Source organism: Zootoca vivipara, chromosome 15, assembly GCF_963506605.1.
Source record: "Zootoca vivipara chromosome 15, rZooViv1.1, whole genome shotgun sequence".
Taxonomy (NCBI): domain Eukaryota; kingdom Metazoa; phylum Chordata; class Lepidosauria; order Squamata; family Lacertidae; genus Zootoca; species Zootoca vivipara.
Window position 1 is genome coordinate 28449171 of NC_083290.1, and position 23727 is coordinate 28472897.

General features: G+C 43.3%; 1 protein-coding gene across 3 annotated transcripts in view; it reads right to left on the minus strand.

The window, feature by feature from the left end:
• Nucleotides 1–23727, minus strand: part of CADM1 (cell adhesion molecule 1) — a 282413-nt gene that overhangs the window by 56018 nt on the left and 202668 nt on the right. For all 3 annotated transcript variants that reach the window (XM_060268441.1, XM_060268443.1, XM_060268442.1), the window contains exons 2-5: nt 13906–14052; nt 11985–12137; nt 7237–7374; nt 5362–5517 (exon numbers count right to left, since the gene is read on the minus strand). In XM_060268441.1, coding sequence (XP_060124424.1) covers nt 5362–5517; nt 7237–7374; nt 11985–12137; nt 13906–14052 — 594 coding nt within the window. The remainder of the gene's footprint in view (nt 1–5361; nt 5518–7236; nt 7375–11984; nt 12138–13905; nt 14053–23727) is intronic.

Below are 23727 nucleotides of genomic sequence, written 5' to 3' on the forward strand. Positions count from 1 at the left end.
TGTGACCGAGGTCCTACCTGGGAGCACCAGAGGTCAAAACCAGGGAAACAAGGCACGCCTACTCAACTAGGAACTTATTCAGCACAAGTCCGGATGAACTGGATGGGAACCATCGGCCTCAGCAATTCTCAGACTTTGATGGGGCTTGTTCATGGGGTATGGACAGTCTTGGTACATAAAGAAAAAAAGCAATGCATATCCCAAAAGGAGAGACCCACAAACATCCAGACACTTTGCTGCCGAGAAGGGCATATTTTAACAGCTTCCAGACAAGAGAGCAAGAGGAGACTGAAAATAACTGCAGGTCTATTCATTTAGCTCACAGGTTTCCTTGCATTGCGTAGCTTATATATTTGTTGTTGTTGTTGTTGTTGTTTAGTCATTTAGTTGTGTCCGACTCTTCGTGACCCCATGGACCAGAGCACACCAAGCACTCCTGTCTTCCACTGCCTCCCGCAGTTACATTTTATACCGCTTGTTAAAAATAACCCCTCTAAGGGGCACACAGAAAAGGTGTATTCAGGATTGTTTTCAAGCCGGTGTCCCGCCTCCCACATCCTAGTCATGATTAGTTAAGGCAAACAACAACAACAACAACAACAACAACAACAACAATGTATAATTCAGAGGCACCAGATGCTCCTAGCTTCTGACTATGCAGGTAAGAGACATTTGTCTTCCGTTTCACAGGCATGCTTGCACCGTGTTCCAGCAACGCACCACCCAGCCTGGAGTGGGCATGTTTAGCCAACTTTTGGTTTCCACTAGGCAGCAATTCACTGAAACAGCCAACGGAACCACTCGCTAAGTTCTCAAAGTTCTCACAGTGGCGTCAATGAGAATAATAAAATAAAACCCAAATCCATAATTTCAGTTGAGCAGCCACACAAAAAGCTCAGCTTAAATGAATTGCTCATAAAACCTTAAGTTAAATGGGTCAGACTTGTCAGGCGGAGATCTCGCATGCTAACTTCCAACAAAGTGAAATTGCGCAGCAGGAGGCTCTGCTTCTAATGGAATTACTGACGGGTGGAGAACAATAGCTACGGCAGGTATGTGGACAAAATCTCTCCTTGAAAACACTGCGATTACCACATTCAAGGGGCTGTGGCAGAAACAAAGCTCAGTCATCTAAGGAAAGGTTTACTGTACCGATTTAAAGTTCCCTTCTCCTCCCCCACTTTGCTCCCAAATGTGCGTATGAGTTAGAAATATCCTGACTGGCTTGCAAAGGCACTCCAAATTCAGCACATAACTATACTTTCCTCTTTCTTCTTATCCTGTTTTGTTTGATCATTGCCCTCACAGTAGATTTTTCTCTGATGCCTGGAATTTACCCTGCGTAGAAGAGTTAATATGTGGCTTATTTGTCTCTCAACACAAAACAGGCATTCCTGAAATTATAGCCAAGTTGGAGAGGAACAAGCCAAGAATCAAACCACCAGTCCCTGTTCATTGTGTGGCCCTCTATAGCTGCAGGAATCAAAGGCCACTGCTTTGAGGCCAGGTGGAAGTGCAGCATTTTGCAGATACGACAAGACATGTTGGAAGGGATCAGTTCTCTGTGACTCAGGGCAACATATCCTGATGATTCGATGGCTGTTTTGAGAATGAGTAGGCATGAAACTTGGGCTGGCATGCTCCTTCCTCTCATTTCCCTCACATGCAAGGCAGAAGACTTCAAGCTTCCACTTCCGGTGTGCAATTTATCCTGGTTGGAGAACTATGGTAGGGTCAGAACAAACATTTGCCATATTGCTGCAAACTCCAAATGGAAGCTTCTGATTTCCTCCCCGTCATGCATGGAAGAGGGGTGGGGGAGGAGAGCCTAAGGCTGGCCTCTGCTCTTTCTTATTAAAAATAGCTCTGCTGTTACACCTGACTCTAGACCTTAAGTTAGTATTCTCCTTACAGGTCTTGTTAAGTGTTCTTCATAGTTTCTAAGCCGGGGGAGGGGGAGGGAAGAGACTCCAAAAACGGCAGCCAAATTTGCTATGTTGCCATAATAAAGGACTCTTCCCGATTTAGCTTTCCCCCCCTCCCCCGCCTCTCTTTTGTAGAAACGATAGCGTGTCTGCATATTCAGGACTTTGAGCAAACAATAATTAGCTCACTGCCTTGAAATACCTCTGTAGATAATTTGAATTTTTCCTGCTAATACCTTCTCTTTTATTACAAGCCACTTCCTGCTGAATTCCATCTCATACTAAGTACACCAAAGTGAGAAAATCGTTCGCTGTGACTGTGCATTCATTGGCGCGGCTCTCTTGATCACAGAGGCAGGTGCTGGAAAGGGAATGTCCGGGTCAGGTCACGCGTGAACTGTGAAGCGGCGGGTAACGTTCTGGTTCTTTGACGTCCCCCCCCCTTCCTCGAGGACTGCCTCTCCTCATCCTCTCCACGGAGGCATATTGGAGGAGATATGGCCTCTGATACACCACCGAGATGCCAATGCTTAGGTACCCCTTGCTCGGCACCACTTCAGGCCGCTGCCTGCCTGCAACCTAACAGAACGGTCAGCTGGTGTGCTTGAAACGGTGATTGGGAGGGCTATACCTTGCTCTGATTGCGAGTCCAAAAAGCTATTGAGAGAGTAAGACAATTACACCTGATTTTACAAGTGCTACTTCTCTGAAAGGCATGGCGTGGACTCAAAAGGCTGCTGTAATCTAGGCAGCAGGTGAGTGGGCTGTGCAATTTCTTCTCTAGCCCCATTGCACTGGCGGTACCAAAGGAGGGGGAGACCTAAGCCAAGGCTCGCAGCTTAGTGTCAGTTATGAAAGAGAAAACAAGAGAACGTATTGCTGTGCTCCAAGACCACACTTTCCTTGGTAACAGGGGTGCCAAATATATTCTAATCCCGCAGTCAGAAAATGCAAGTGGCATATGCCGCCATCTGGGCAGAGGTTTCACCACCAACAGAAGACACACTTGTTCATCCAGGCTTTCTTTAATAGGATTCATACTGGTCGTTTTGATGCTTATTTTGTTTGGATTTGTTGTGTTTTATTATTGTTGAGTGAACCACTTTGGTACTGCCTTCTGCAAGTTAGAAGCGGTATAGAAGTCTTATTTTAAAAGATCTATTTAACTAAATCTATATACCGTTTGATTGCAGTGAGATCTTTAAGAGGTTTACAAGAGATGTTAAAATTATCAGCATAAAACAGCTAAAGCAATTCAAAGTATTAAAAATAATAAAATTAACAGTGAAAGAGATTAAAAATACACTGACATCTATGTGTCTGGATAGGCTTACATAAACAAAACCTACACCATCATGAGTTATTATAAGACCAGGGATTCTAAACAGACTAAATTGGGAGTCAACTTCTCTTGTATCAGAAACTGGCAGAACATGCTCCATTGGTAGATGGTTCAATCACATACCTTCTTGCCCACCCTTCTGGTCGCTTGCATCACATCTATATATCTCTCCCTTGGGTGCCTCAGTGGCACCCAAAAGCTGTCACCTGCGGTAACTGGCTTTAACATAACATTTGTTCACAAAACTGACCAGCCTTGTTCCTAAGCAAGCAGGCAACCTTGCAACAGTTCAAGGAACTTTGCTCATCTCCCTTTTTGGCCTGTGTGTGCCTGTACGTGCGTCTGTCCCTGTCTGTGTGTGTGGTTAAGCTTTTTTGATCAGACCTAACAAAGGTGCTAATGTATTATTAAAGCTAATGGAGCTCTACAAGAAATGTTAATGGACATTAAGTTTGCATAAATGAATTACACATTAGCACAGTAGCAAGACAGCTACAATCTGCCAATTTAGGCAGTATCTGATGGTTTTTGTTTTCCCATTATGGGGACATTACTCCCCCAATACTTTTGGGCGATATGAAAATTGTAAGCAGAATGCTCATAATGGAACAACATAATGAAGTAGAAGAAATAAATTAACACAGGGGCTTCTTTGTGTAATGTTATGGTTGAGCTGCATATACAAAAGACATTTTGAATCATCATCTCCTGATCGGCCTGCTTCGTTTCTGCTCCTCTGTGAACAAGAAGAGGTACTGGGGGACTGCTGCCAGGTCGCTGCTCTTCCTTGTTTTCAAATGAATGATGTCACACTGCATGGGTCCCTTCCCATCCCAGAAAGAGGCCAGCCATAATTCTCAGCATTATTTCAGCATAAGAAACAAACAAGGAATATGCAGATGCCAAGGCACCCCGGAACGGTACGAGACCTCTGGCGCTCTTACTGAAACTGGAAAACACAGCTTAAGCAGATCAACAATCCAGCCAGTGGGATCTACTTTAAAGCATCCTATAGTAACAATTCTTACATAACGGCACATACACTACCACCAATCCCTGCAATAGGCCTGTAAGGATTGACATGCCCAAAGCTTCCAAAAGTGGAGTTCTGTGGAACTCCTAAAAAGGGAGACATATTCATCTTGTCAGATGGAGTGACAGCTGGTCCCACGCCAGCATAATTTGGTTGCTAACTTGTACTTGCTGCTGCACAATGCTTGAAACAGCTCATAACCAGAACCAGAATGGCTTACCTAAATGTCACCTGAGTAGTTCATGGCTGAGGTAAGACCTAAACACAGGGGTTTCTGCCTCACAGCTTCTAGAGCAGATGAAGAAGTGTGCAGAATTGAGCCGTAGTCACTAGACTCTACTGGCATTCCATTTTTTAAATAATTTTTTTCATAAATACATTTTTTTCAATTCACTATAGTGTAACATTATTTTACAAATTATTTAAACTTTGACTTCCCTTCCACCCTTCCATGGTTTCCTTCTAGCTTTCCATTAATTCCTGCATATTGCAGTCCCTCCATACTTTCTCTTTCTCACTTTATCTCCACGTATTTTATACTGTTGAATTTATTCTAATCCTGCCAACATTTAAACCTGTTTGCTGTAATTCTTCATGTTTGCATTTTCCAATTCTCCTTATATACTGTATCTTCTTGTTCTCTTATTCTGCTGGTTACACCCGCTGACTCTACCAGCACTCCAATCTGTTCTAGGATTCCATGTCTTTGTAGACAGCGTTGATACGTGTTTTTGTTTTGTTTGTTTTTTTAAAAAAAATATTATTACAAAAAAACAATTGACACACTTCAATGTTAATATTTAAGTGCTTAGTTCACATGTCTTGAGGCAGCTCTGCATTGACAGCACAAGACCAGACGATGAGAAATAGTTTGTCTTCAAAAAGAGCAGGGAAAGAAAGCCTTAAACCCAAATTCAATACTATAAACCTCTTATTTAATCAAATCAGATAAACAGCTTTTGTATGGTACAACAAACCATAATTGTCTAATCAATCGCTTTGGCTAAGCCACTTCCATGTGTGGTGCAAGGGGGGGGGAGGGTTGTGACTCTGGTACTCACACATTACATCTAGGTAGTACTTGGTCTGCAAGTCTTTGACGGCAGGATGGTCTACCTGACAGACAACAGCAACCCCATCATCCTCTCGCTTGACCTTCAACGAAAGGCGACTGGTCACTGTAAACATGTCTGACCACTGCTCCTCTTCTGTTTTACCTGGATAATAGACGTGAAAGGGGAGGAAAAGGAGCAGGTAAATGGAAAATGACTACACCCATGCCATATCCACCCAATACCATCCTCAGTTGCTGCATTTTCAACTGAAGTCACTTCTGCAATCTCTACTCATCTAGTAGTGACTTGCCTTGTTTAGCTTACCTATTCCAGAGCTTCTCTCCACTTCTGCAATTCTTAAATAGTTCAACTATGCATATGCTGACCTAATCACAACCCTCCAACAGGCATATTCTTGCAACCTTATTCTCTCTGTTTTTATTTGCACATTCTAATAATCTGTGGGTGTTTGTAGGGTGGTAACACCTGCCTTTCATTGTTACTTTCCTACCTACAGTACATACTTATTGGATTAATTCGTGGCACACTGATGACCTGCACAAAATAAAGGGAAACAACTCATTTTTTAGTTGGCAAGCAGCTTCTCTTCTTGGTGGTCAGGAGGAAATTCTTAGTCGGCAAAGGTGGCCAGGTGAGTGGCTGTTCACCTGCCATATACAGCAGGAGTGGGGAACCTATGGTCCCACAGATGGCGAACTCCCAGCATCCCAGATCATTGGCCATGTTGGCTGGGGTTGATAGGCATTGGATTCCAGAAACACCTGAAAGGCCAGAGGTTTCCCACATCTGGTACCGGTATGTATATATAGGGATACAGAGGGAAAAGAGGGGGGCTGGTATCAAAGTTAAGCAAACAGTTTTGCAGTGGAGTAGGGCTGGCAAGGCTATTTTTCAAGTCAATCACAAGGAAAGGAAGCCTGTGAGTTCTTATTCTCTTATTGGATTCCAGATTTAAAGGGGGGCCCTACCTCCAGCTCATGATATTAAACACAAAATCTACAGCGCTCGGCAGCGAGGATTAGGAATTCCAGGATGCCTTCCAAACACTTAAGTCAATGGAGCCAGAAATCCTCCACCCTCTTCCTCCAATGCCACTGCCAAAAGCCATCATCAATAATTAAGAGGGAAAGTGACTCCATGGATTTACATAATTAAAAGTAGTAATTAAAATATTTAAACAGTGGTACTGTTGAAGACCCAGCAAAATGCAGCAGCAACGGGCTGAAACAGAAGCAGAAGCAGCCTGTGTGGGGCATCCTGCCAAAGGGAAGACAATTTCAACAGGCAGCGAAAGGTAAGGGAGAGCAGGAGGGAAATGCCTGGGATTAAACTGGAAAGGCTTCCCAAAAATTTGAGACACCTGGCTTACTTGTCAAGGAGGGGTCTATTATGAAACCTTAACTTGTGCTCCAGATCAACTGACAAAGCTACTCCACGTTATAAAAAGACCACACCATTCACTGCTCTGCATCCTTCTGAACTGATTTTGCCCGACTGGAATGTGTCCTTTGCTATGACAATGCCTCTTGCTTGCCTGGAAGATGGAGATGGTGTATGTGTGTTAGCAGGGGGGCTGGGCATAGGAATCTTGGCTTTTGTGTGGTTTGAATGTGACCTACTGGGGGTAAGAGTCACACCTGTTGCTCCACCCACTCGCTGTCTCTGGTCCCACCCACCTCTGGCATGCAGCCCGCAGAAGGTTGCCCATAATGAAATGCAGCTCTCAGGCTGAAAAAGATTCCCTTCTGCTGTTTTGAGTTATTCTCTCACATCATCACGAGGGTATCCTGCTTATCAGCAAAACCATCTCTAAAAACCACAACCACATCATTAAGTTGATTGAGGGAGAAGGGGGTCTACCAAATAGCTCCTTGTTGCCTTTAAACCATCTGATCACTGTGGGTGGTCTGCTGGCCAACGATGTGCAATTCAGCTCAATTTCTTCTCCTTCCACTGTGGTCTCCTTCTGGGCTTCGATCCTCAAGTTACGTGGTGGGACTAGAATGAAACAGCATACATATATATAAAGATCTCAGCATTTTGTTGTCTTTCATGACACCTCCAAGAAACTGAACATGTGGGATAGCTGCTGGACGGATTAGAGGTGGATCATCTGCCTCATAGAAGGCCCTCTTCAACTTACAATTTTGATTAAGGGAACACTTTGTAAACGCACCACCATCTGCAAGAATTCTAACAGATCAAACATATTATAAATGCATCTTTAAAGTAGCACCCTGCTTTCGCCTTCCACTTGAATTTAAATTCCACATTTGCTATTCCAAAAATAACTAGCAAAAATTAGAGTAAAACAAACTAAGGGAGATTCAGGATTTTCAGACTGAGAGGGAAAGAAGAGGGGTGTTTTCAAAAAAAACAACAACAAAAACCTGAAATGCAACCCAGTAAGTTGGTTTGACACGAATAACGGATTTTTGCACCAGAGAGCATTATTACAGAGAGAGCATCTTTCCTTCCTTTCAGCACAGCTCTGTCATTTTTTTTTGTGTGTGTGTGTATGAAATCCAAAGCCAGGGGGTTGAATTGATCAATGAAATATAATCCGGTAGAGTCTGGAGCAGAAGAGAATCTGAAGCATAACCAGGACCTGCCCAAGACATTTTGGAACCTGAGGTGAACCACAAAATTGATACCCCCAGTCCCGCCAGGGAAGAAGAGGTGAGTAAAGATCGACACCAGGAAGAAGGTGGGAATAAATATCTACATCAGAAACAAGGGTGGGAGTAGACCAGCAGCATCTCCGATTCATCGAGAGACCCTTGTAGAGGTGGTATGAGGGGAGTGCTGAGAAGGCAGCTGGTGAGTCCTCCAAGAAGCACACCACAGCCATTGCTGCCACTGTGGCAGTGGGAGCATCAGGGAGCAAAACATTCATTGGAGGCTGGATCTGCTGCCCCTGAGGATCCTGCCACATGAGGCAGTGTCCTACCCTTGCATCATGGGCAGGCTGGCCCTGAGCATAACTACAGTATCACAAAGTCCACCAAAATGTAAAGACCTTTCCACAATCCTCTTCCCCACCTCCCTGCAAACAGGGTGGGTGGGTGAGAATGGATGGGATAGGTGTTTTTTCCCCTTCTATTTTATAATCAGTAAAGACAACGTTAACACAGTTGCCTGCTGGTACCGTGTTTATTAAATCAAGCATTAAAATAACGATTTAAATTGATATTGTTTATAAATGAGTGGACACGTTTTCTTCATTGTTTTTGCTGTTATTGTGCTAATGAAGCAGTTGTGCGATTCAGGTGTGAATAATATGTTCTGTTCTCTCCCCACCCACCCCAACGCAGGTAAGGAAGTGTGCACAAAATGAATTGTGCAGATAATAAGTTAGTTGTTTCTGGTCCATAAACAAGTGAATGGCATGTCGTCTTCAAAAAAACAAAGGGAGGAGGACGCACAAAGGTCGACAAGGCACGCAAGTCCCCTGTGGAATAGCAGGTTATGTCTGGTCTCTCCCTTGCCCCCCCACTTGCAAATAAGTTCCTACCCCCAAGAACGTAGGTGAAACTCAAAGCCATGTGATGCATGCTGGACAGGTCAGCCCAAGTGTGTATGTGTGTGTGTGCACTGCACATATACACACTGCCATGTTGCTGCTCCTTCCTCTGCCTGAGTCTTTCATGCAGTCAGGGGAAAGGAATAACACAAGAGCATTCCTGGAAGCATTGCAGCAGAAAAGAGTGTGTGTGTGTGTGTGTGTGTGTGTGTGTGTGTGTGTGTGTGTGTGTACATACACGCGTGCTCACACTTGCTATCTTAGTTTGGGAAACATGAGAATAAAAAAGCTCTCTTAATGCAGCGGTGTTAAGAAACAACTCTCAAGAGTGAAGGTAGCCGAACTTGAAATTCATATTAAAGGCTAATTTTAAATACCTTTTCAACACGTATTAACATACTACAAACTGGAACTCATTAAATTGTGGGGGCGGAGGGTGGAGAGGGATGAGTAAGAGCAGAGAACCTATATACCTAATCAGCAAGTGTGATCTCACTTGGTGATTGCTTGTTGCAATTCAGGTTCGTTACTGGAATGTTAGGAGACAGCATTAATCTGGAGCTACGGCTGTTATGGTATTAGCAACTATTATCAGTGGATATGATAATTCCGTAGTTATGCCTGTTCTGTAATCTTCTGAACTATGAGAAATGGAATGAGACACACACACACACACACACACACACACACGAACGACAATCTTAAGGACTGGTGTCTGACAGACACCATATGCCACGAAGAAGAGGGGAGGGGGGAGGTGTTTCTCGAATATAATTTGCAGTAGGGGGTGAAGCAACAATTTGGCTGCATTTGGGTTCAAATCCCCTACTTCATCACTTCGATATCTTCAGAAGCCTGGACTGGAAAAGCCCCTCCTGCTTCATATGCTGGAGAGTTGCTGCTCTGTGAATTACACAGAGTAGGAATGGAGGAATCATGGGGCTTGATCCTATCCAACCAACCAACCAACCAACCAATCAATCAATCAATCAATCTGTACTGAGCTCCTTATAACAGTTAAAGCTTCAGTGGCAAACCTGTTACCATCCCAGCCCCAAACTGGGTAATAGGGAACACAAGAAAATAGGATGGGGGTTTAGGGTACCAGGCATACCAAGAAGCACTCAGAGGGATTGCCATCCATACCAGAGTTTGGCATCCTCACCTAAGATGGGTATGTGCTAAAGCAGCCTCCAGAATCTGGATGTGGCTAGACTACAGCTCCCATCGACCCTTACTACTAATGCTGGCTGAAGCTTATGGGAACTGCAGTTCAACAGCACCTGCAGGAAACCAGATTGTCGTAACCTAGGTATTTCTGCCCTTCGGAACCATCTCTATTGTCTTTTAGGCACTTGCTTAAGACTCTCTTCTTTCAACAAACAAGTGGTGATTGTTATACTACTTGGTATCAGTTTGGGATTTGAAAATGATTTTACATTTGCAATAGCTAGTTTTTAGAGATTGTTTCATATGTAATTTGGATTTTAAAAACTATTTATATATATACAATTGTTTTAAGTCTATTTTTATTGTATTCTAAATCGTTTCAAGATGCCTTATAGGAAGCAATTCATAAATGAAGCTAATAATAACTATACAGTTGTACCTTGGATTCCGAATGCCCTGGAACTCAGACGTTTTGGCTCCCGAACGCCGCAAACCTGGAAGTGATTGTTCCTGTTTGCAAATGTGCTTTGGAACCCGAACGTTTGACAGGGCTTCTGCAGCTTCCGATTGGCTGCAGGAGCTTCCTGCAGCCAATCAGAAGCCACAATTTGATTTTCGAACGTTTTGGAAGTCGAACGGACTTCCGGAACGGATTCTGTTTGACTTCCAAGGTACGACTGTAATTAGTAATAATATAGATTTGCAGTGCCAATGCACGTTTACTCAGAAGTAAGTAGCCTGTGTTCAGTGATATTTCCTTCCAAGCAAGATGACTGCAACCTCAGTTTTCCTCCCTGTTAATACCAGCAATAATATGAAACACAACCTTTGTGAAAAACAGCTTTGGGTAAACACATTTTACATCTAATAATTTTAACACTTCGGCAAAAGATGGAAGTGTGCAATGGTATATATGGGGACAATATGATTACATACCCAGCTGGACAAAAAACAGAACTAAGAACAATATAAATATTGCCCATTATTTTACACTGAGAATATGGTCCAGCATTTGTGGGCTACAATTAAGCACACAGAGATCCTTAGAAGCATCATCACCCTGCCAAGAGATGTGACTTCCTGCCACATGCATACAATGCTCGATTTTCACATTGTAGCACAGACTGCAACACAGAAGCTGTTATATTACCCATCATGCCCTTTATTAGATAGTCTCAGAACTCTTAAAATAAACAGAAAGGTTTGGAATCAAGCAATGAGCGCAGCCAAGAGTGTTTTGTCAAGGGACTAAATACTCACACCCTAAATGGCAAATATTTCTAACTTCCATAATGGGTTTTGATAGAAGCTTGGATTCATGGGTGCAAATGTAAGGGTTGGGGGGAGCACAGAAGAATATGAGCTAATGTAATTGCCTGGAAAACCACAAATGACACTCCAGACAGCTGTTGCCAGGGGCACAGTTATTTGCAACAGATTCCTCCAGAATTTATGGGTTTGTCCCCCCCCCTCCTGCCATTCTCCTCCACATGTCTGGAGAATGCCTTATGTGCATGCATGTATGGCAATACAAGTGTGTGGTAGATGAAGACAACTTGGATCACATGATAAAGTAGTACATTTTGAAGCCAATAAATCTTAATGTGTCTACATGCTGACTTTCCCACGTACAATTCTGTGGATCAGGGTCCTAAGGTTTTAACAAACAAATCTTGTGGGGTTTTCTCCTTCTGACACTATCTTCATCCATCTCAAGACATGAAAATGTGCTCTGTTGTCTACAGAACATTGCATGAGAAACAGCCCTAGTAAGGAGGATTTATTTCAGTGCCTGTGTTGAAGGCGAGATGGCTATAAAGCAGGTTTTAAAAATGTCCAAGAATATGCTTTTCCCCACCACCACCTTGCCACTCCCAAGTGAACAAGATGGAGTCTGGGGCTGACTGGTCCTTACCAAGCACTGTAATCGTCATAAAGTATTCCTGTGGGGGGTCCGTGTAGAGTTGGCAGAAGTATCTTCCTTCATCCGAAATGGAGACATTCGTCAGTGACACTCTGAGCTCACTGCTAGAGAAATTCACTAACTGAAACCTGCTGTCCTTCAAAGCTGTGGAACAAAGAGACAATTAGAAACTGCAATGTTATTAGACATACAGTGCTTCCCTCCCAGAGAAAACAGTGAAAACCAGAAGCCTGGAGAGGTGGCAGCAGCGTTGACATGCAGTAGCAATACCACCCTCTTTTTCACATCCTGTTATTTTGGCTCATTGTGTTACAATTGGGATATAAACAATACTAGTACTCATCAATCAATACAAATAATCTAAACAAAAGCCCCATATCAAGTACTGATAATTATTCTCCCCCTTCCTGTCTACTTGCTCAAAGCTGCAGAAAGTGTTTAACAAATGAGCTTCTACAACATACAGGGCCCCTTAGCCCAGGCATTCCCAACCTGATGCCCTCTAGATATCTTTGACTACAAGGTCCATCAGCCACAGGCAGCATGACCAATGACAAATTGGGTGGGGAGCAATATCTGGAGGCTGGCAAAGGATAGATGGATGGAAAGCCCATGAACAGAGATTTCACAAAGTAAACTTGAGAAGGTTTAGGACATGTGAGGAGAATGTTTAAGCAAACAACTTCCAGCAGAAATCCTAAAATCTTTGGAGTTCATCAAAACATTTAATCAATCAACACAAAGCTGGAGAGACGCACTGCAGCCTCTTCCGAGGTCCAGAAGTTTATAAAGTTAGTTAAAAAAATATTAATCAAATAAATTGTTGGAAGTTTTCTGATGTTTTAAGTACAAATACAACACCAAGTAATTTCTGGGACCAGAAGAACATGCATCAGTTCAAACACAGGCACATTCCTACTTCTACTAACCTCTAACAGATCTACTACTTACATCTCCCCCACCTAGCCCAACATATCAAAAGAATAAAGAGAGGTGGAGGGAGAAGAGCACCATTCGTTAGTCTCTTAGCTCTTCATTCCAAGGGCTAGGTAATATATCTCACCAGCTCCCCCATGATGCCATGTTTCACCATCAGTCCTTTCGTTAGCCTCCAAATTACGAAAATTTCTCTAGATTTCCCCTCCTTGCTTAGGGCACATGGCTGTTTGCAGAAGGATATCTCTGTCCCATTATTCCTGGCCTCACCTAATGCATGATTTCCAATTTTGAAAAAAAAATGTGTCCCTGTAAAAAGCAGCACTCAGAAGAACCAAGTTTTGTGGCCTACTGACATATCCATGTCAATTAGCTCCAAAATATTAGGGGCCATATTGTTCCTAACTTTAAATGTCATTTTAAAAGGATGGGAGACAGGGCAGTCCAAGGAGAAAGATGGCTCATGTCTACTAACCTTGGACTATAAACGACCCCTCATATCTTAGTTATATTTTCCTAGAGAGTAGGCAAAGATTCCAAGAGCACTCAATTTGAATTATAACAGTGTGTCTTATTGATAAAGTTTTAAACACATGTTCAAGACCACCCTAACATCATTCTTCAGTTGGATTAAGGATTGGCTTGAACATTCCAACCACTGAGCCAAACACATCTCCTTATCCAATGGTAAGCACACCCTGTTTTGTCCTATTCAATTTGTTTATGTCAACTAAATATTTTGGCACTTAATTGCAATTCAGAGTGAATTACTGCGGTCAATTCCTCTTGCATTGCAAGACGGTCTGACTCTTTAAAAGGTCTATAGCTAGTCTTTCCATTAAAGCAAGTGATTATGATTGCCTGCCTTTGCCTACTTACTGAAGAATTGACTAAACCTTTAAAATGTCTAACATTAAATTAAAAGGGGCCCTCAGCAACCTCTTTAACAAGATTTGCCAAACAACACAGAACTCACGTCTGAAGTCTCTGAAATAAATCGTCTGTCTATTGGGATTCAAGAGCTGAATCACGGAGTCATCACTGTTTCTGACTTTGCAGCTGATGGTGGCAACTTCCCCCTCTACGACGGTCACATCTTCTGTAACCAAATTCTGTCCATCACCTTAAGATGTTAAAGAGAAAGAAAAAGACAGGACAGGTCAACTCACATTCAGTCAATATGGAAGCCAAATACCCCCTCACCCCTCGCAAATGCAGCAAATTAGTTGTGAATTGGACACATGAAGGCCTGTGGTTAAGTGAACACCTGGTGCACAGTACCCCTGACTAACACTGATTTGCCAGTTGCATTCCTTAACTTTGTGTGTGTGTGTGTGTGCGCGCACACACACACACACACACACACACACTTACTTGCTGGATGGGGAGAACAGCAACTGCCTCAGGGAAATGTGTGGCAGGAATGCTTGCCTCTCATGTCTGGCACCAGGGCCGTCTTACCCATAGGCACTAGGGGTGCGGGGCTCAGGGGCGCCAGGCTGAGAGTCTGGGCCCGAGAGTTGAGTCTGGGGAAGAGCCCGCCCGTTGGTCCGAGCGCTACGGTGGGCTCTTCTGCTGCGGGCGGCTCTGCGCCACAAGGTTGGGAGATGCTGAGGTGGCCAGCCGGCTCCGCCCTCCTGCACACCTGGGACTGGGCAACCTGGGGGGGGGCATGGACCTTTGCACCCCGGCGCTGCATATGCTTAAGACAGCCTGTCTGACACCACCTCTCCCTGCAGCCATTCCCTCTTAGACTAACAACATGCTAAGGAAGTAGTGGAACTGTGCAATACTTTATCATATTGGTATTTTAAGGCTGCCAGCAAATCAAAACTCATTGAAAACTTAGTATCTCTTGCATTATACCAAACAACTTAAACACACCAAGGACAAATTCTCATAGTGTCTTACTTTAAAGATTATCACCTTCAACATTTTGGATATTAAAAGCTTCTCCCAGCTAAATGATTACAGCCATTTTATCCATTGGAAGTTAGAAATCTTAAAACAGCAAGTAACACCCTTTCATAAGAGACTGCTGATTAAAGATTCATATTCTGATTCGCTATTGGTTTTAGATAAAATCTTAATTTATACACTACTTAACCACACAAAAATGGTTAGCTCACACAAAAAAAGTAGCTCACAAAACACAAATTCAGTTCATTATTTGGTACTTTCCTTTCAGCAGATGCATACATTACACACCTAATAAGTACCTTGTGTGCAACAACAGCATCCTAAGGCAGCTGTTCTGCTTTAAAGAGGATGGGGGCAATTGGGACCCCTCCTGTTGCACATGCCAGGGGCTATGATGACACACTAGTCACCTGTGACAGAGCAACACCTGCTGTTTGAGCAGAAAAGCAGTCCAGCAAATCAAAGCTGAACATGTTAAAACTGGGGGTGTGCATGTATGGGCCTTTCTAATAAAAACCATATTCTCAAGGACAGAACTATTAAATGCATTGGACACTGCAGATATAGCTGGAAGAGCTTCATTAGAAGGATGAGTGGAAAGACAGACACAGATACCATAATTATTTTGCTAAAAATAGGAGATGCTGCTGCTGCTGCTGCTGCAGACAGGCTATATCTGGAAGCACCTGAAAGGTAATCCCCTCTAGCTGTGAAAACATAACCTCTAGGACAGTGTTTCCCAACCTTGGGTCTCCAGCTGTTTTCGGACTACAATTCCCATCATCCCTGACCACTAGTCTTGCTAACTAGGGATGATGGGAGTTGTAGTCCAAAAACAGTTGGAGACCCAAGGTTGGGAAACACTGCTCTAGGAGAGACCTCGGAGGGGTGGGTGTGAGGAGAGCAGATCTCTTCTTGATTCTAAGACTTAAAAACAACAAGACATGCATATGAGCAGGGGTGCCAACTTGAATAAAATAAGGGGGCACAGGGAAGCACACACCATTTGAATGGCAATGCCCACCAACTTTTGGGGGCCTGGCCCCCTCAAATATTTTACTGGGGGGTTAAAGGGACCTTTGCCCCTCGTAGTTGGCTCCTATGCATATGAGAACAACACATATCTGCACACACACACAAAAATCTCAAGCACCACAGACTGAAAGATCTAAAACAAACTGATTAACGAAGTTGCAGCAAAACACAAATCAAGGCTAAGGAAGGGGCAGAACAGTAGAGACCTCATTTCCAGGGTGCCACAGCTTTTAACTGTGTGTCTCAGCGATGGGCTAAAAGGCAGAAGGTTGCACCTCACAAAGCATTTTTGGTTGGTCTCTTTTAGTTACCGCAGGCTTCATTGTCTGTGCCTCATTTCCTTTACTATGGAACATAGACCTTTATGTAAATGTGCTTTTACACTGGGTACATTCCTTTATTTATTTATTTCATTCCTGCAGTTTATCGAGGACCCAATTATGCACTTCTAGACCTAGCAGAAACTGCACTGACTATTAAGTACCCTGTTTACGGCTCCCTTCTTTCCTGAAAGCTCTGCACATTTTGCTGCAGATGCCCAACTCTGTTCATGGCAGGAATCTGTCAAGTAAAAAAACTCAACAGCCACCACCTGCTTGTTAGCAATGGGCCTTATGAAATCACTGAGTAAGATTCTCAAATAAAAAGGGGAGTTGATCGTTTTTCTCCCTCTCATAACACTAGCACTTGTGGTCATCCAATGAAGCTGACTGTTGGAAGATGCAGGACAAATAAAAGGAAGTACTCATCAAACAGCTCATAGTTAAAACTATGGAACTCACTCCCCATAGGAGACAGTGATGGCCACCAACTTGGATGGCTTTAGAAGAGGATCAGACAAATTCATGGAGAAAACAGCTATACAGTAATGGCTATTAGTTCCGATGGCAACGAGGCAGCAAAATCCAAGATTACAAAGAATTCCCTAGAGCGGACACATTTAATTTTCTTTCAATGATCATCCCAAGCAACAGCTAAGGACATCAGAAGAGACCTACAGTCCTTGATAGCTTCATTGGTTGTAACACTGGAGGCAGTTGGGGGGAGATGCGTAACCCCAGTGGAGTTTTCTAGGGTTGCCGTATTTCAAGAAGTAAAAATCTGGAAACCCCCAAAGTTGTTGAGCTTTTTAAGGAAAACCTCAAAGCTTTTTAAAGACAACTTGGGAAGGTGTTATGGTGCACTTACTACCAGGAAGGAGTGGGCGGGATCAGTAAAGTATGGGGTCTTTCTGCTCTTAGAGGCCAAGTGCAATAGATACATTCAACATGGCAGCTTAATTTTTCCAAGGCACTTCCCTGTTCCAGCCTCCCTCCCCGTACACAGCTGAGGAATCACCACCACCGATGTAGCAATTGCACTGAGCACAACGACTGGTGTGTAGTTGGTACCAGGCTACCCAGTAAATCAAAGCCAAGCAAATTCTCAAATCAAAGGAACCAAGATTAAATTTATACTTTGCTGGCAGCAGGCAGGCACCGAGGAAGAACGTGCAAAATATTTGAGGGAAAACTTATCACAAGACATTTGCCTAAAACAGAGTAAAAAAGGTAGCGCCATCTGATTGCACTTGTTTTCGGAGCCCAACTTCTACTTACTATATTTAAATCAGCGGGTGATGCTTTGATAGTCCAAAAGCAGAGAACAAAATAAATTCTTCCATTCAGTTACCCAGTGAGCTAGGTAATATTTTACTGTCAGAAGCTCTGGATTCCCCCCCTCCTGCACCTTTTAATGAACTGAAGCCAGTGTGTCAGCAGCAATATCTAGGTTAGAGTATTAAACAATGCAGAAATGGGGGGTGGGGCGGGGGGAAGAGAAGCACAGCTCTGCATTCTACGTTCTGCATACTGTCGCTTCTGCTTCTCTCGCTCCAGTGTAGCTTTTGAGCCAGCTCAAAGACACCAAGTGCAATAGTCTTTCACTTGCTCATGGCATGAAAGCAAAAAAAAAAAGTATAAACAACTAGGAGTTGAGGAGGGAAAAGGTAAGCAGAGTGATGACTATATTGGGGCCGGTGAGAGATGGAAAGTAGATAAAGGGTCCCCCAAACAAAGGAAGGCAACACTTGGCTGAAAACACCATCTTTCTATCCACCCATCCATCCATGTGCCTATATAAAGGTGGAAACTATGTCTTCACTAATCTCTTCTCACAGGTGCCCTCTAATCCCCTCCTTCCATGAAGCAAATGGCAGCTTTGCTCTTTAAAAAGCGATTTTAAATCAGGAACGCAATGCAGAGGAAAAGGTTAAAAAGCCTACTCTCCGACTGCCATAGCCCTAATCCAATTCCCCACACTCCCAGGCCACTTTTAAAACAACAAGGAACCTCTATGATTACGGGCTCTGACCCTTTGTCTAGCTTTGTTTTAGGATTATACAGGAAAGCATTTGAGTCCTTGTTGGTGTTTGTTTTGCACAGGGGGTCGGCAAACTAAGGTCCGCGGGCCGGGAACAGGCCCAACTGCCTTCAGGATCCAGCCCACAGACTGTCCGCGGATCGGCGTGGGGATTCTGTACGTTTGGGTTGCACCATTTTTTTTCTGCACCATTTCTCCCCCTCTCCCTCACACATACCGTGACGGCGCCTCCTCCCTCCCTCCTCCTGGCTTCTCCCCACCCTGCCTAGAGGAGGATGGGGGCTGGGCTGAGCTGGCTGAGCGCCATTTTAAGCAGCCCCTCTCCAGAGCCAGCCCTATTGCGCTGCTCATCTTCCCTCCGCCGTTGCCACCACCGCCCTGGTGCTCCTATGGGCCAGAGAGTGGAGCGGACAAACTCGCTCTGCCTACCAACGAGAAGCAGCAGCTGTGGTGGTGGTGGCAGCCCCTAGGAAAGTAAGCACAGCGGCTGGGGCTGGGGAGGAGGACTACTTGCCCCCCTCACCTCTTCTTTCAGCTTCCCCCCCCCCCGGTGCCGCTTCTCCAGCCCACCACAAGGTCTGAGGGATAGTGGATTGGCCCGTGGCTAAAAAGTTTTGCTGACCCCTGGTCTTGCAGCACCTATTACACTTTTTTCAGTTAAAGATATTGTTAAGCACTGGCAGCATTGGAAACTCAACATTGGCAGATGAAAGAAATAGAACAAAATGAATGCACTCTCTTCAGCTATATGGGGGCAAGAAATGGACAACCCTCCCTCCTCAAATATTGTGCTTCAGTAGAGGACTGGTTTGAGCCAAATGGCCTGAAGTCATCAAGAAGAGACAGAACTCAACCTGCCCACTAATGAATGCCCTGGTATGTTTTTGGAACCTGTTTCACACTAGTGGGATTTCCTTCACTTGGAGACTCGACAAAAGCTAAGAACGTTTTCGGAAACAGAAGACTGTATCATTTCAGTTGACTTTTACATGTCAACAAGGAAAACATTTTAATGACTCATATTTTATACATTACGCGCAAATGTTTGGTCAACCAGAACAAACCTGTAAGAAACCTCTGGCTTAAAAAAATAAAAATAAACATCATGTAACGTTTAAGCAGAGCACCAGTTTTAATTCTACACTTGATTTAGGCTAATCTCTATTAGATAAACCAAGCTAAAGTACTATGGAGACTGAAACGTACAGAAAGACTTTGCAAAGGCACCCAAACTACTGTGAGCAGATATTCATCTGCATGCCATCAATATTCCAGGCCACGAACGTCTAGAGCTAATAAAAAGAAGTACTCCACACAAAGCTTCTATTAATTGATGGAATTCGCTGTCACGGGATTTCGTGTGGTTTAATAGTATAACTGTTAAACAAAACAAAATACTCCGCAAATTTATGAAAGGGAGGTTTGCTGAAACCTATGAGTTAAGATACTACCTGCATAATTGGAGTCAGTATGCTCTAGAATGCCAGTTGCTACAAGCCACAGGAGAAAGGTCTTGCTTGTGGGCTTCCCACTGGGGAAACTGGGTGGTCACTGTGAGAACAGGATGCTGGAATAGATGGGCCACTGACATGACCCAGGGGCCAGGAGGCCTCTTAATGTAATGGAAGCCAGCACTCGTAATCACTCAGAATTTTCTAAAACGTTCTATCTCTGTAGCCAGCTCGACAACAATAATTCATTTATATATTGCTTATATGCCAAAATTGCATCAGAGCATTTTTCAACTTTAAAACCAATCCTTAATTAAAATGTGCAATTAAAAGGAGCTATTAAAAAGTTTAACAATTAAATCAGCTAATAAAACTGCAAGTTTGGTTCAGTGGAATGCTTGCCTAAATGGGTGTGTCTTCAGGAGCTGGTGGAATGCCAGCAATAATGGGACCTCTTTTTTTCAGCAGAGGGAGCATTTTACCCAGTGAAAAAGCCCACCTCTGTGTTCCCGCAAGCCAATGATTATCACGCTGTGGCAAAACTAACCAGGTTCCATAGTACTCTCATATATGTAGGGCCGCGTAGAACCTAAAAAGAAAATCACATTTGTTTTGGGAAGCAGCACAGAACTGATAACCGGATGGCAGGGGGCAAAGATGGGAATCACTATTATCTGCCTAGTTTGTGATTATTATTATTTTTTGGGGGGGGGCTATCTGGTCAGTGTTAGAATGCTGAACCAGACTGACCTTTGGTCTGATCCACTACAGCAATACTTATCCTCTTATTGTTCACAAATGGAGAGGAAATAATTTATTCAATATAAGGCTGCAGAACCCATAGACACACACTTGAGCAGAGCAAGCACTATCAAATTAAAAATACTGACTACTGCAGAAGGAAAATGTCTGCTAGAAACATATTCCATAATTTTTTCATAAACACGGCGCTCACGACAAATTAAAGTCATTAAGATTTGATTTCCATCTCAGCAATTATCAGCATATTCTTTTTAACATTTACTTTAAGACAATCCTATCTTTCAATTCATTAAGCTCATTCTCCCATTTACGAAGTTCTATATCAAATCAAAATCCTATTTGAATTAATAAGAATTATGGGTAAAAGTAATTTAGAAATAAATGATCTGAGGTTCAAACCACTGAAGCTTCTGATTATGAAATACTGTACGGTTAAAACTAACCAAAGGATTTCTGCAGGACCCTCGCAATGAAAGATGTGAATCACCAATGCGATGGCACATGTCCGGATGCAGGAGAGGTCTTCAGGTCCTCAAGTGCATTAATGGTGTTCTTATTTAGCCCACAGAGGCAGAGCATTCTACCTTCATAGGTACACTGGGACACTGAATTTGAATTAAAAAGCCTTGCTTGCTTCCATGGAATCTGTTGTTCCAAGCCTGCACTCTAAGCATCAAATTAAAACCCGCAGCCACTTTGTCAAAATTAAAAATGATTAAATTGTATTAGACAGATCTGAACCAGACAGCCAACATTATAGCCAACAGCACTCTCTTATGGGTGCTTCTTGCTAAAGGAAAAATCAGCATTATTAAACAGACAATGTAATCATGGTAAATAATATTGTCAACTGGGCTACATTTTCATTTAACTCTGTTAACATTTCATTTTACTGCAATACAGAGAAACCATACTGTGAGGGACTAGGGATACAGGGAAATAATCAGCACTTAATAAAAGCCTTAAAAGACCATGCTGGAGTCGTTACTCTAGAGTAGCCATATCAGGCCCTCTGACACATACCTAACAGAAAATTGAGTTGCATATCCTGAAGACTAGGTGTCAGGCACTGAGGGATGGGTAGATAGACCAAAGGAACCCTGCCCTTTTCACCACTTGCCTTGGGACCTGTAGCTAGTGAAAGAAGAGGAAGAGGGGGCTCTGGAATTCCTATTGTTCGTGACAGATTAGGAGAGAGGATGCCAGAGTATGAGAAAAATAGATTAGGAAAGACTAGATACTTCCCCTTCTTTTCTTTGGTGGTGGGGTCCCTACTTCAAATGGTAACACTCCTTTTGCAGGATTGTTGGACTTTTTAATTGAAGGCTGATCGCCGAAGAATTGATGCTTTTGAATTGTGGTGCTGGAGGAGACTCTTGAGAGTCCCATGGACTGCAAGAAGATCAAACCTATCCATTTTTAAGGAAATCAGCCCTGAGTGCTCCCTGGAAGGACAGATCGTGAAGCTGAGGCTCCAATACTTTGGCCACCTCATGAGAAGAGAAGAATCCTTGGAAAAGACCCTGATGTTGGGAAAGATTGAGGGCACTAGGAGAAGGGGACGTCAGAGGACAAGATGGTTGGACAGTGTTCTCAGAGCTACGAACATGAGTTTGACCAAACTGCGGGAGGCAGTGCAAGACAGGAGTGCCTGGCGTGCTATAGTCCATGGGGTCACGAAGAGTTGGACACGACTAAACGACTAAACAACAACAAAAATTGAAAGGGGGAAATTGCATATCTGCTTACTGAAGATCTTTTGTTAAAGCTCAATCTGTTTTACAACTTGAATTTATTCTGTGAATATTATACTCTTCTATTGTCAGGTGAGCCTAATAAACTGGGTTTTATGCATGGTACTGCTGCTTGGTAAGAGGGGTATTGCATGTTTGCTGTATATAGATCAACACAGCTGTTTGGATTTTGGGGCTCATCTTAGAGGAATGGCTAAGAGGAATGGACATCATAATGAGCTCCTGCACATCAGAATTTACCTAGACCTGCAGCAAATAAATTCTCAAGTAAATATTTGCTGGATCAGAGGAAACTCAAGTGAGTTGAAGTCTAATGGTAATTCCCAACAATTCATAGTTCCCAGATGCAGACTTGGCCTTCAGGTAAAATAGCTGGAATTGAGTGGATTCAGACAATAACACACAATAGGATTTCTAGCCATGCTATGAACAATAATTCCACACAGCAGACTGCTTGGCATGATTTTTACCCACCCTTTTTTCTTAAAACCACAACCACCAGTCTACTACTGACTCTAGTTTGTCCTCTATCCTCTCCCACTAGCAGACTAACACTTCTGTGCCATAATGAAACATGCAAAGTCTTCTGTCTTTGATGTAGTATTAAGTGTCTGTGTTTGCTAAGCACATCAAAGGCATTCACATGAGCAGATTTCACACATCCAGTCAAGGGTATGGGAGCAATTAGGGGAAGAGCTGGCAATAAAACATGTAAAGTCAGTGTGTCAGAAAGCGTCTAATTAACCAACACAGAATTCTGTTACCAGCATTTTCTAGGTTCTACTATCCAGCATGGTAAACCATCTTGATTGCCAGCTAAAGGTTTCTCAACTCTTGCCTCTCAGCCTAATGCAGGGGTTCCCAACAAAATTTTCTCGAGGACCCCTCATCGAGCCGCTATTGTGACAAGGACCCCCATTAATTCCTAATCCTAAAATTAAAAAGTGAGAGCCAAATTAAGAGTCTTTTTATATTTTATATTTATACGTTTTTTACAGTTACAACAGAGTACTCCATCAGTATACAGTTAGTTTTAATTTTCAGTTCTTAATGAGATGAACCACTTTTTAACCAACGGTCCATTTTTAACTACGCGAACTGTAGCTTCCGCGAAAAACAACGCTTTGTTTACAAACACTACTGTTTTGCAAAGAGGCAGCGCGCGCCAGGGAGGGAGGGGAATGGAGAAGACAGGGTACCTGCGCAGTAGCGCACAAATGAAGCCGACGTGTGCAAAGCATCTTGGCGAGGTGAGCGTTAGTAGAATGTGTGCGCTGCCTCTTTGCAAAACAGTAGTGTTTGTAAAGCGCCACCCAACGGCATACAGCAGAACTACTGCCTCTATCTAATTCTAGTTTTGCGCTAGACTCTGCTCATGCAGGAAGCGGCCAAAACAAAAAATCTGTTATCATACGAAATATATTTAATATATTTTTTATTCTAATAGCATCTTGCAGACCCCTCTGGCATAGTTTGTGGACCCCTGGGGGTCCGCGGACCACCTGTTGGGAACCA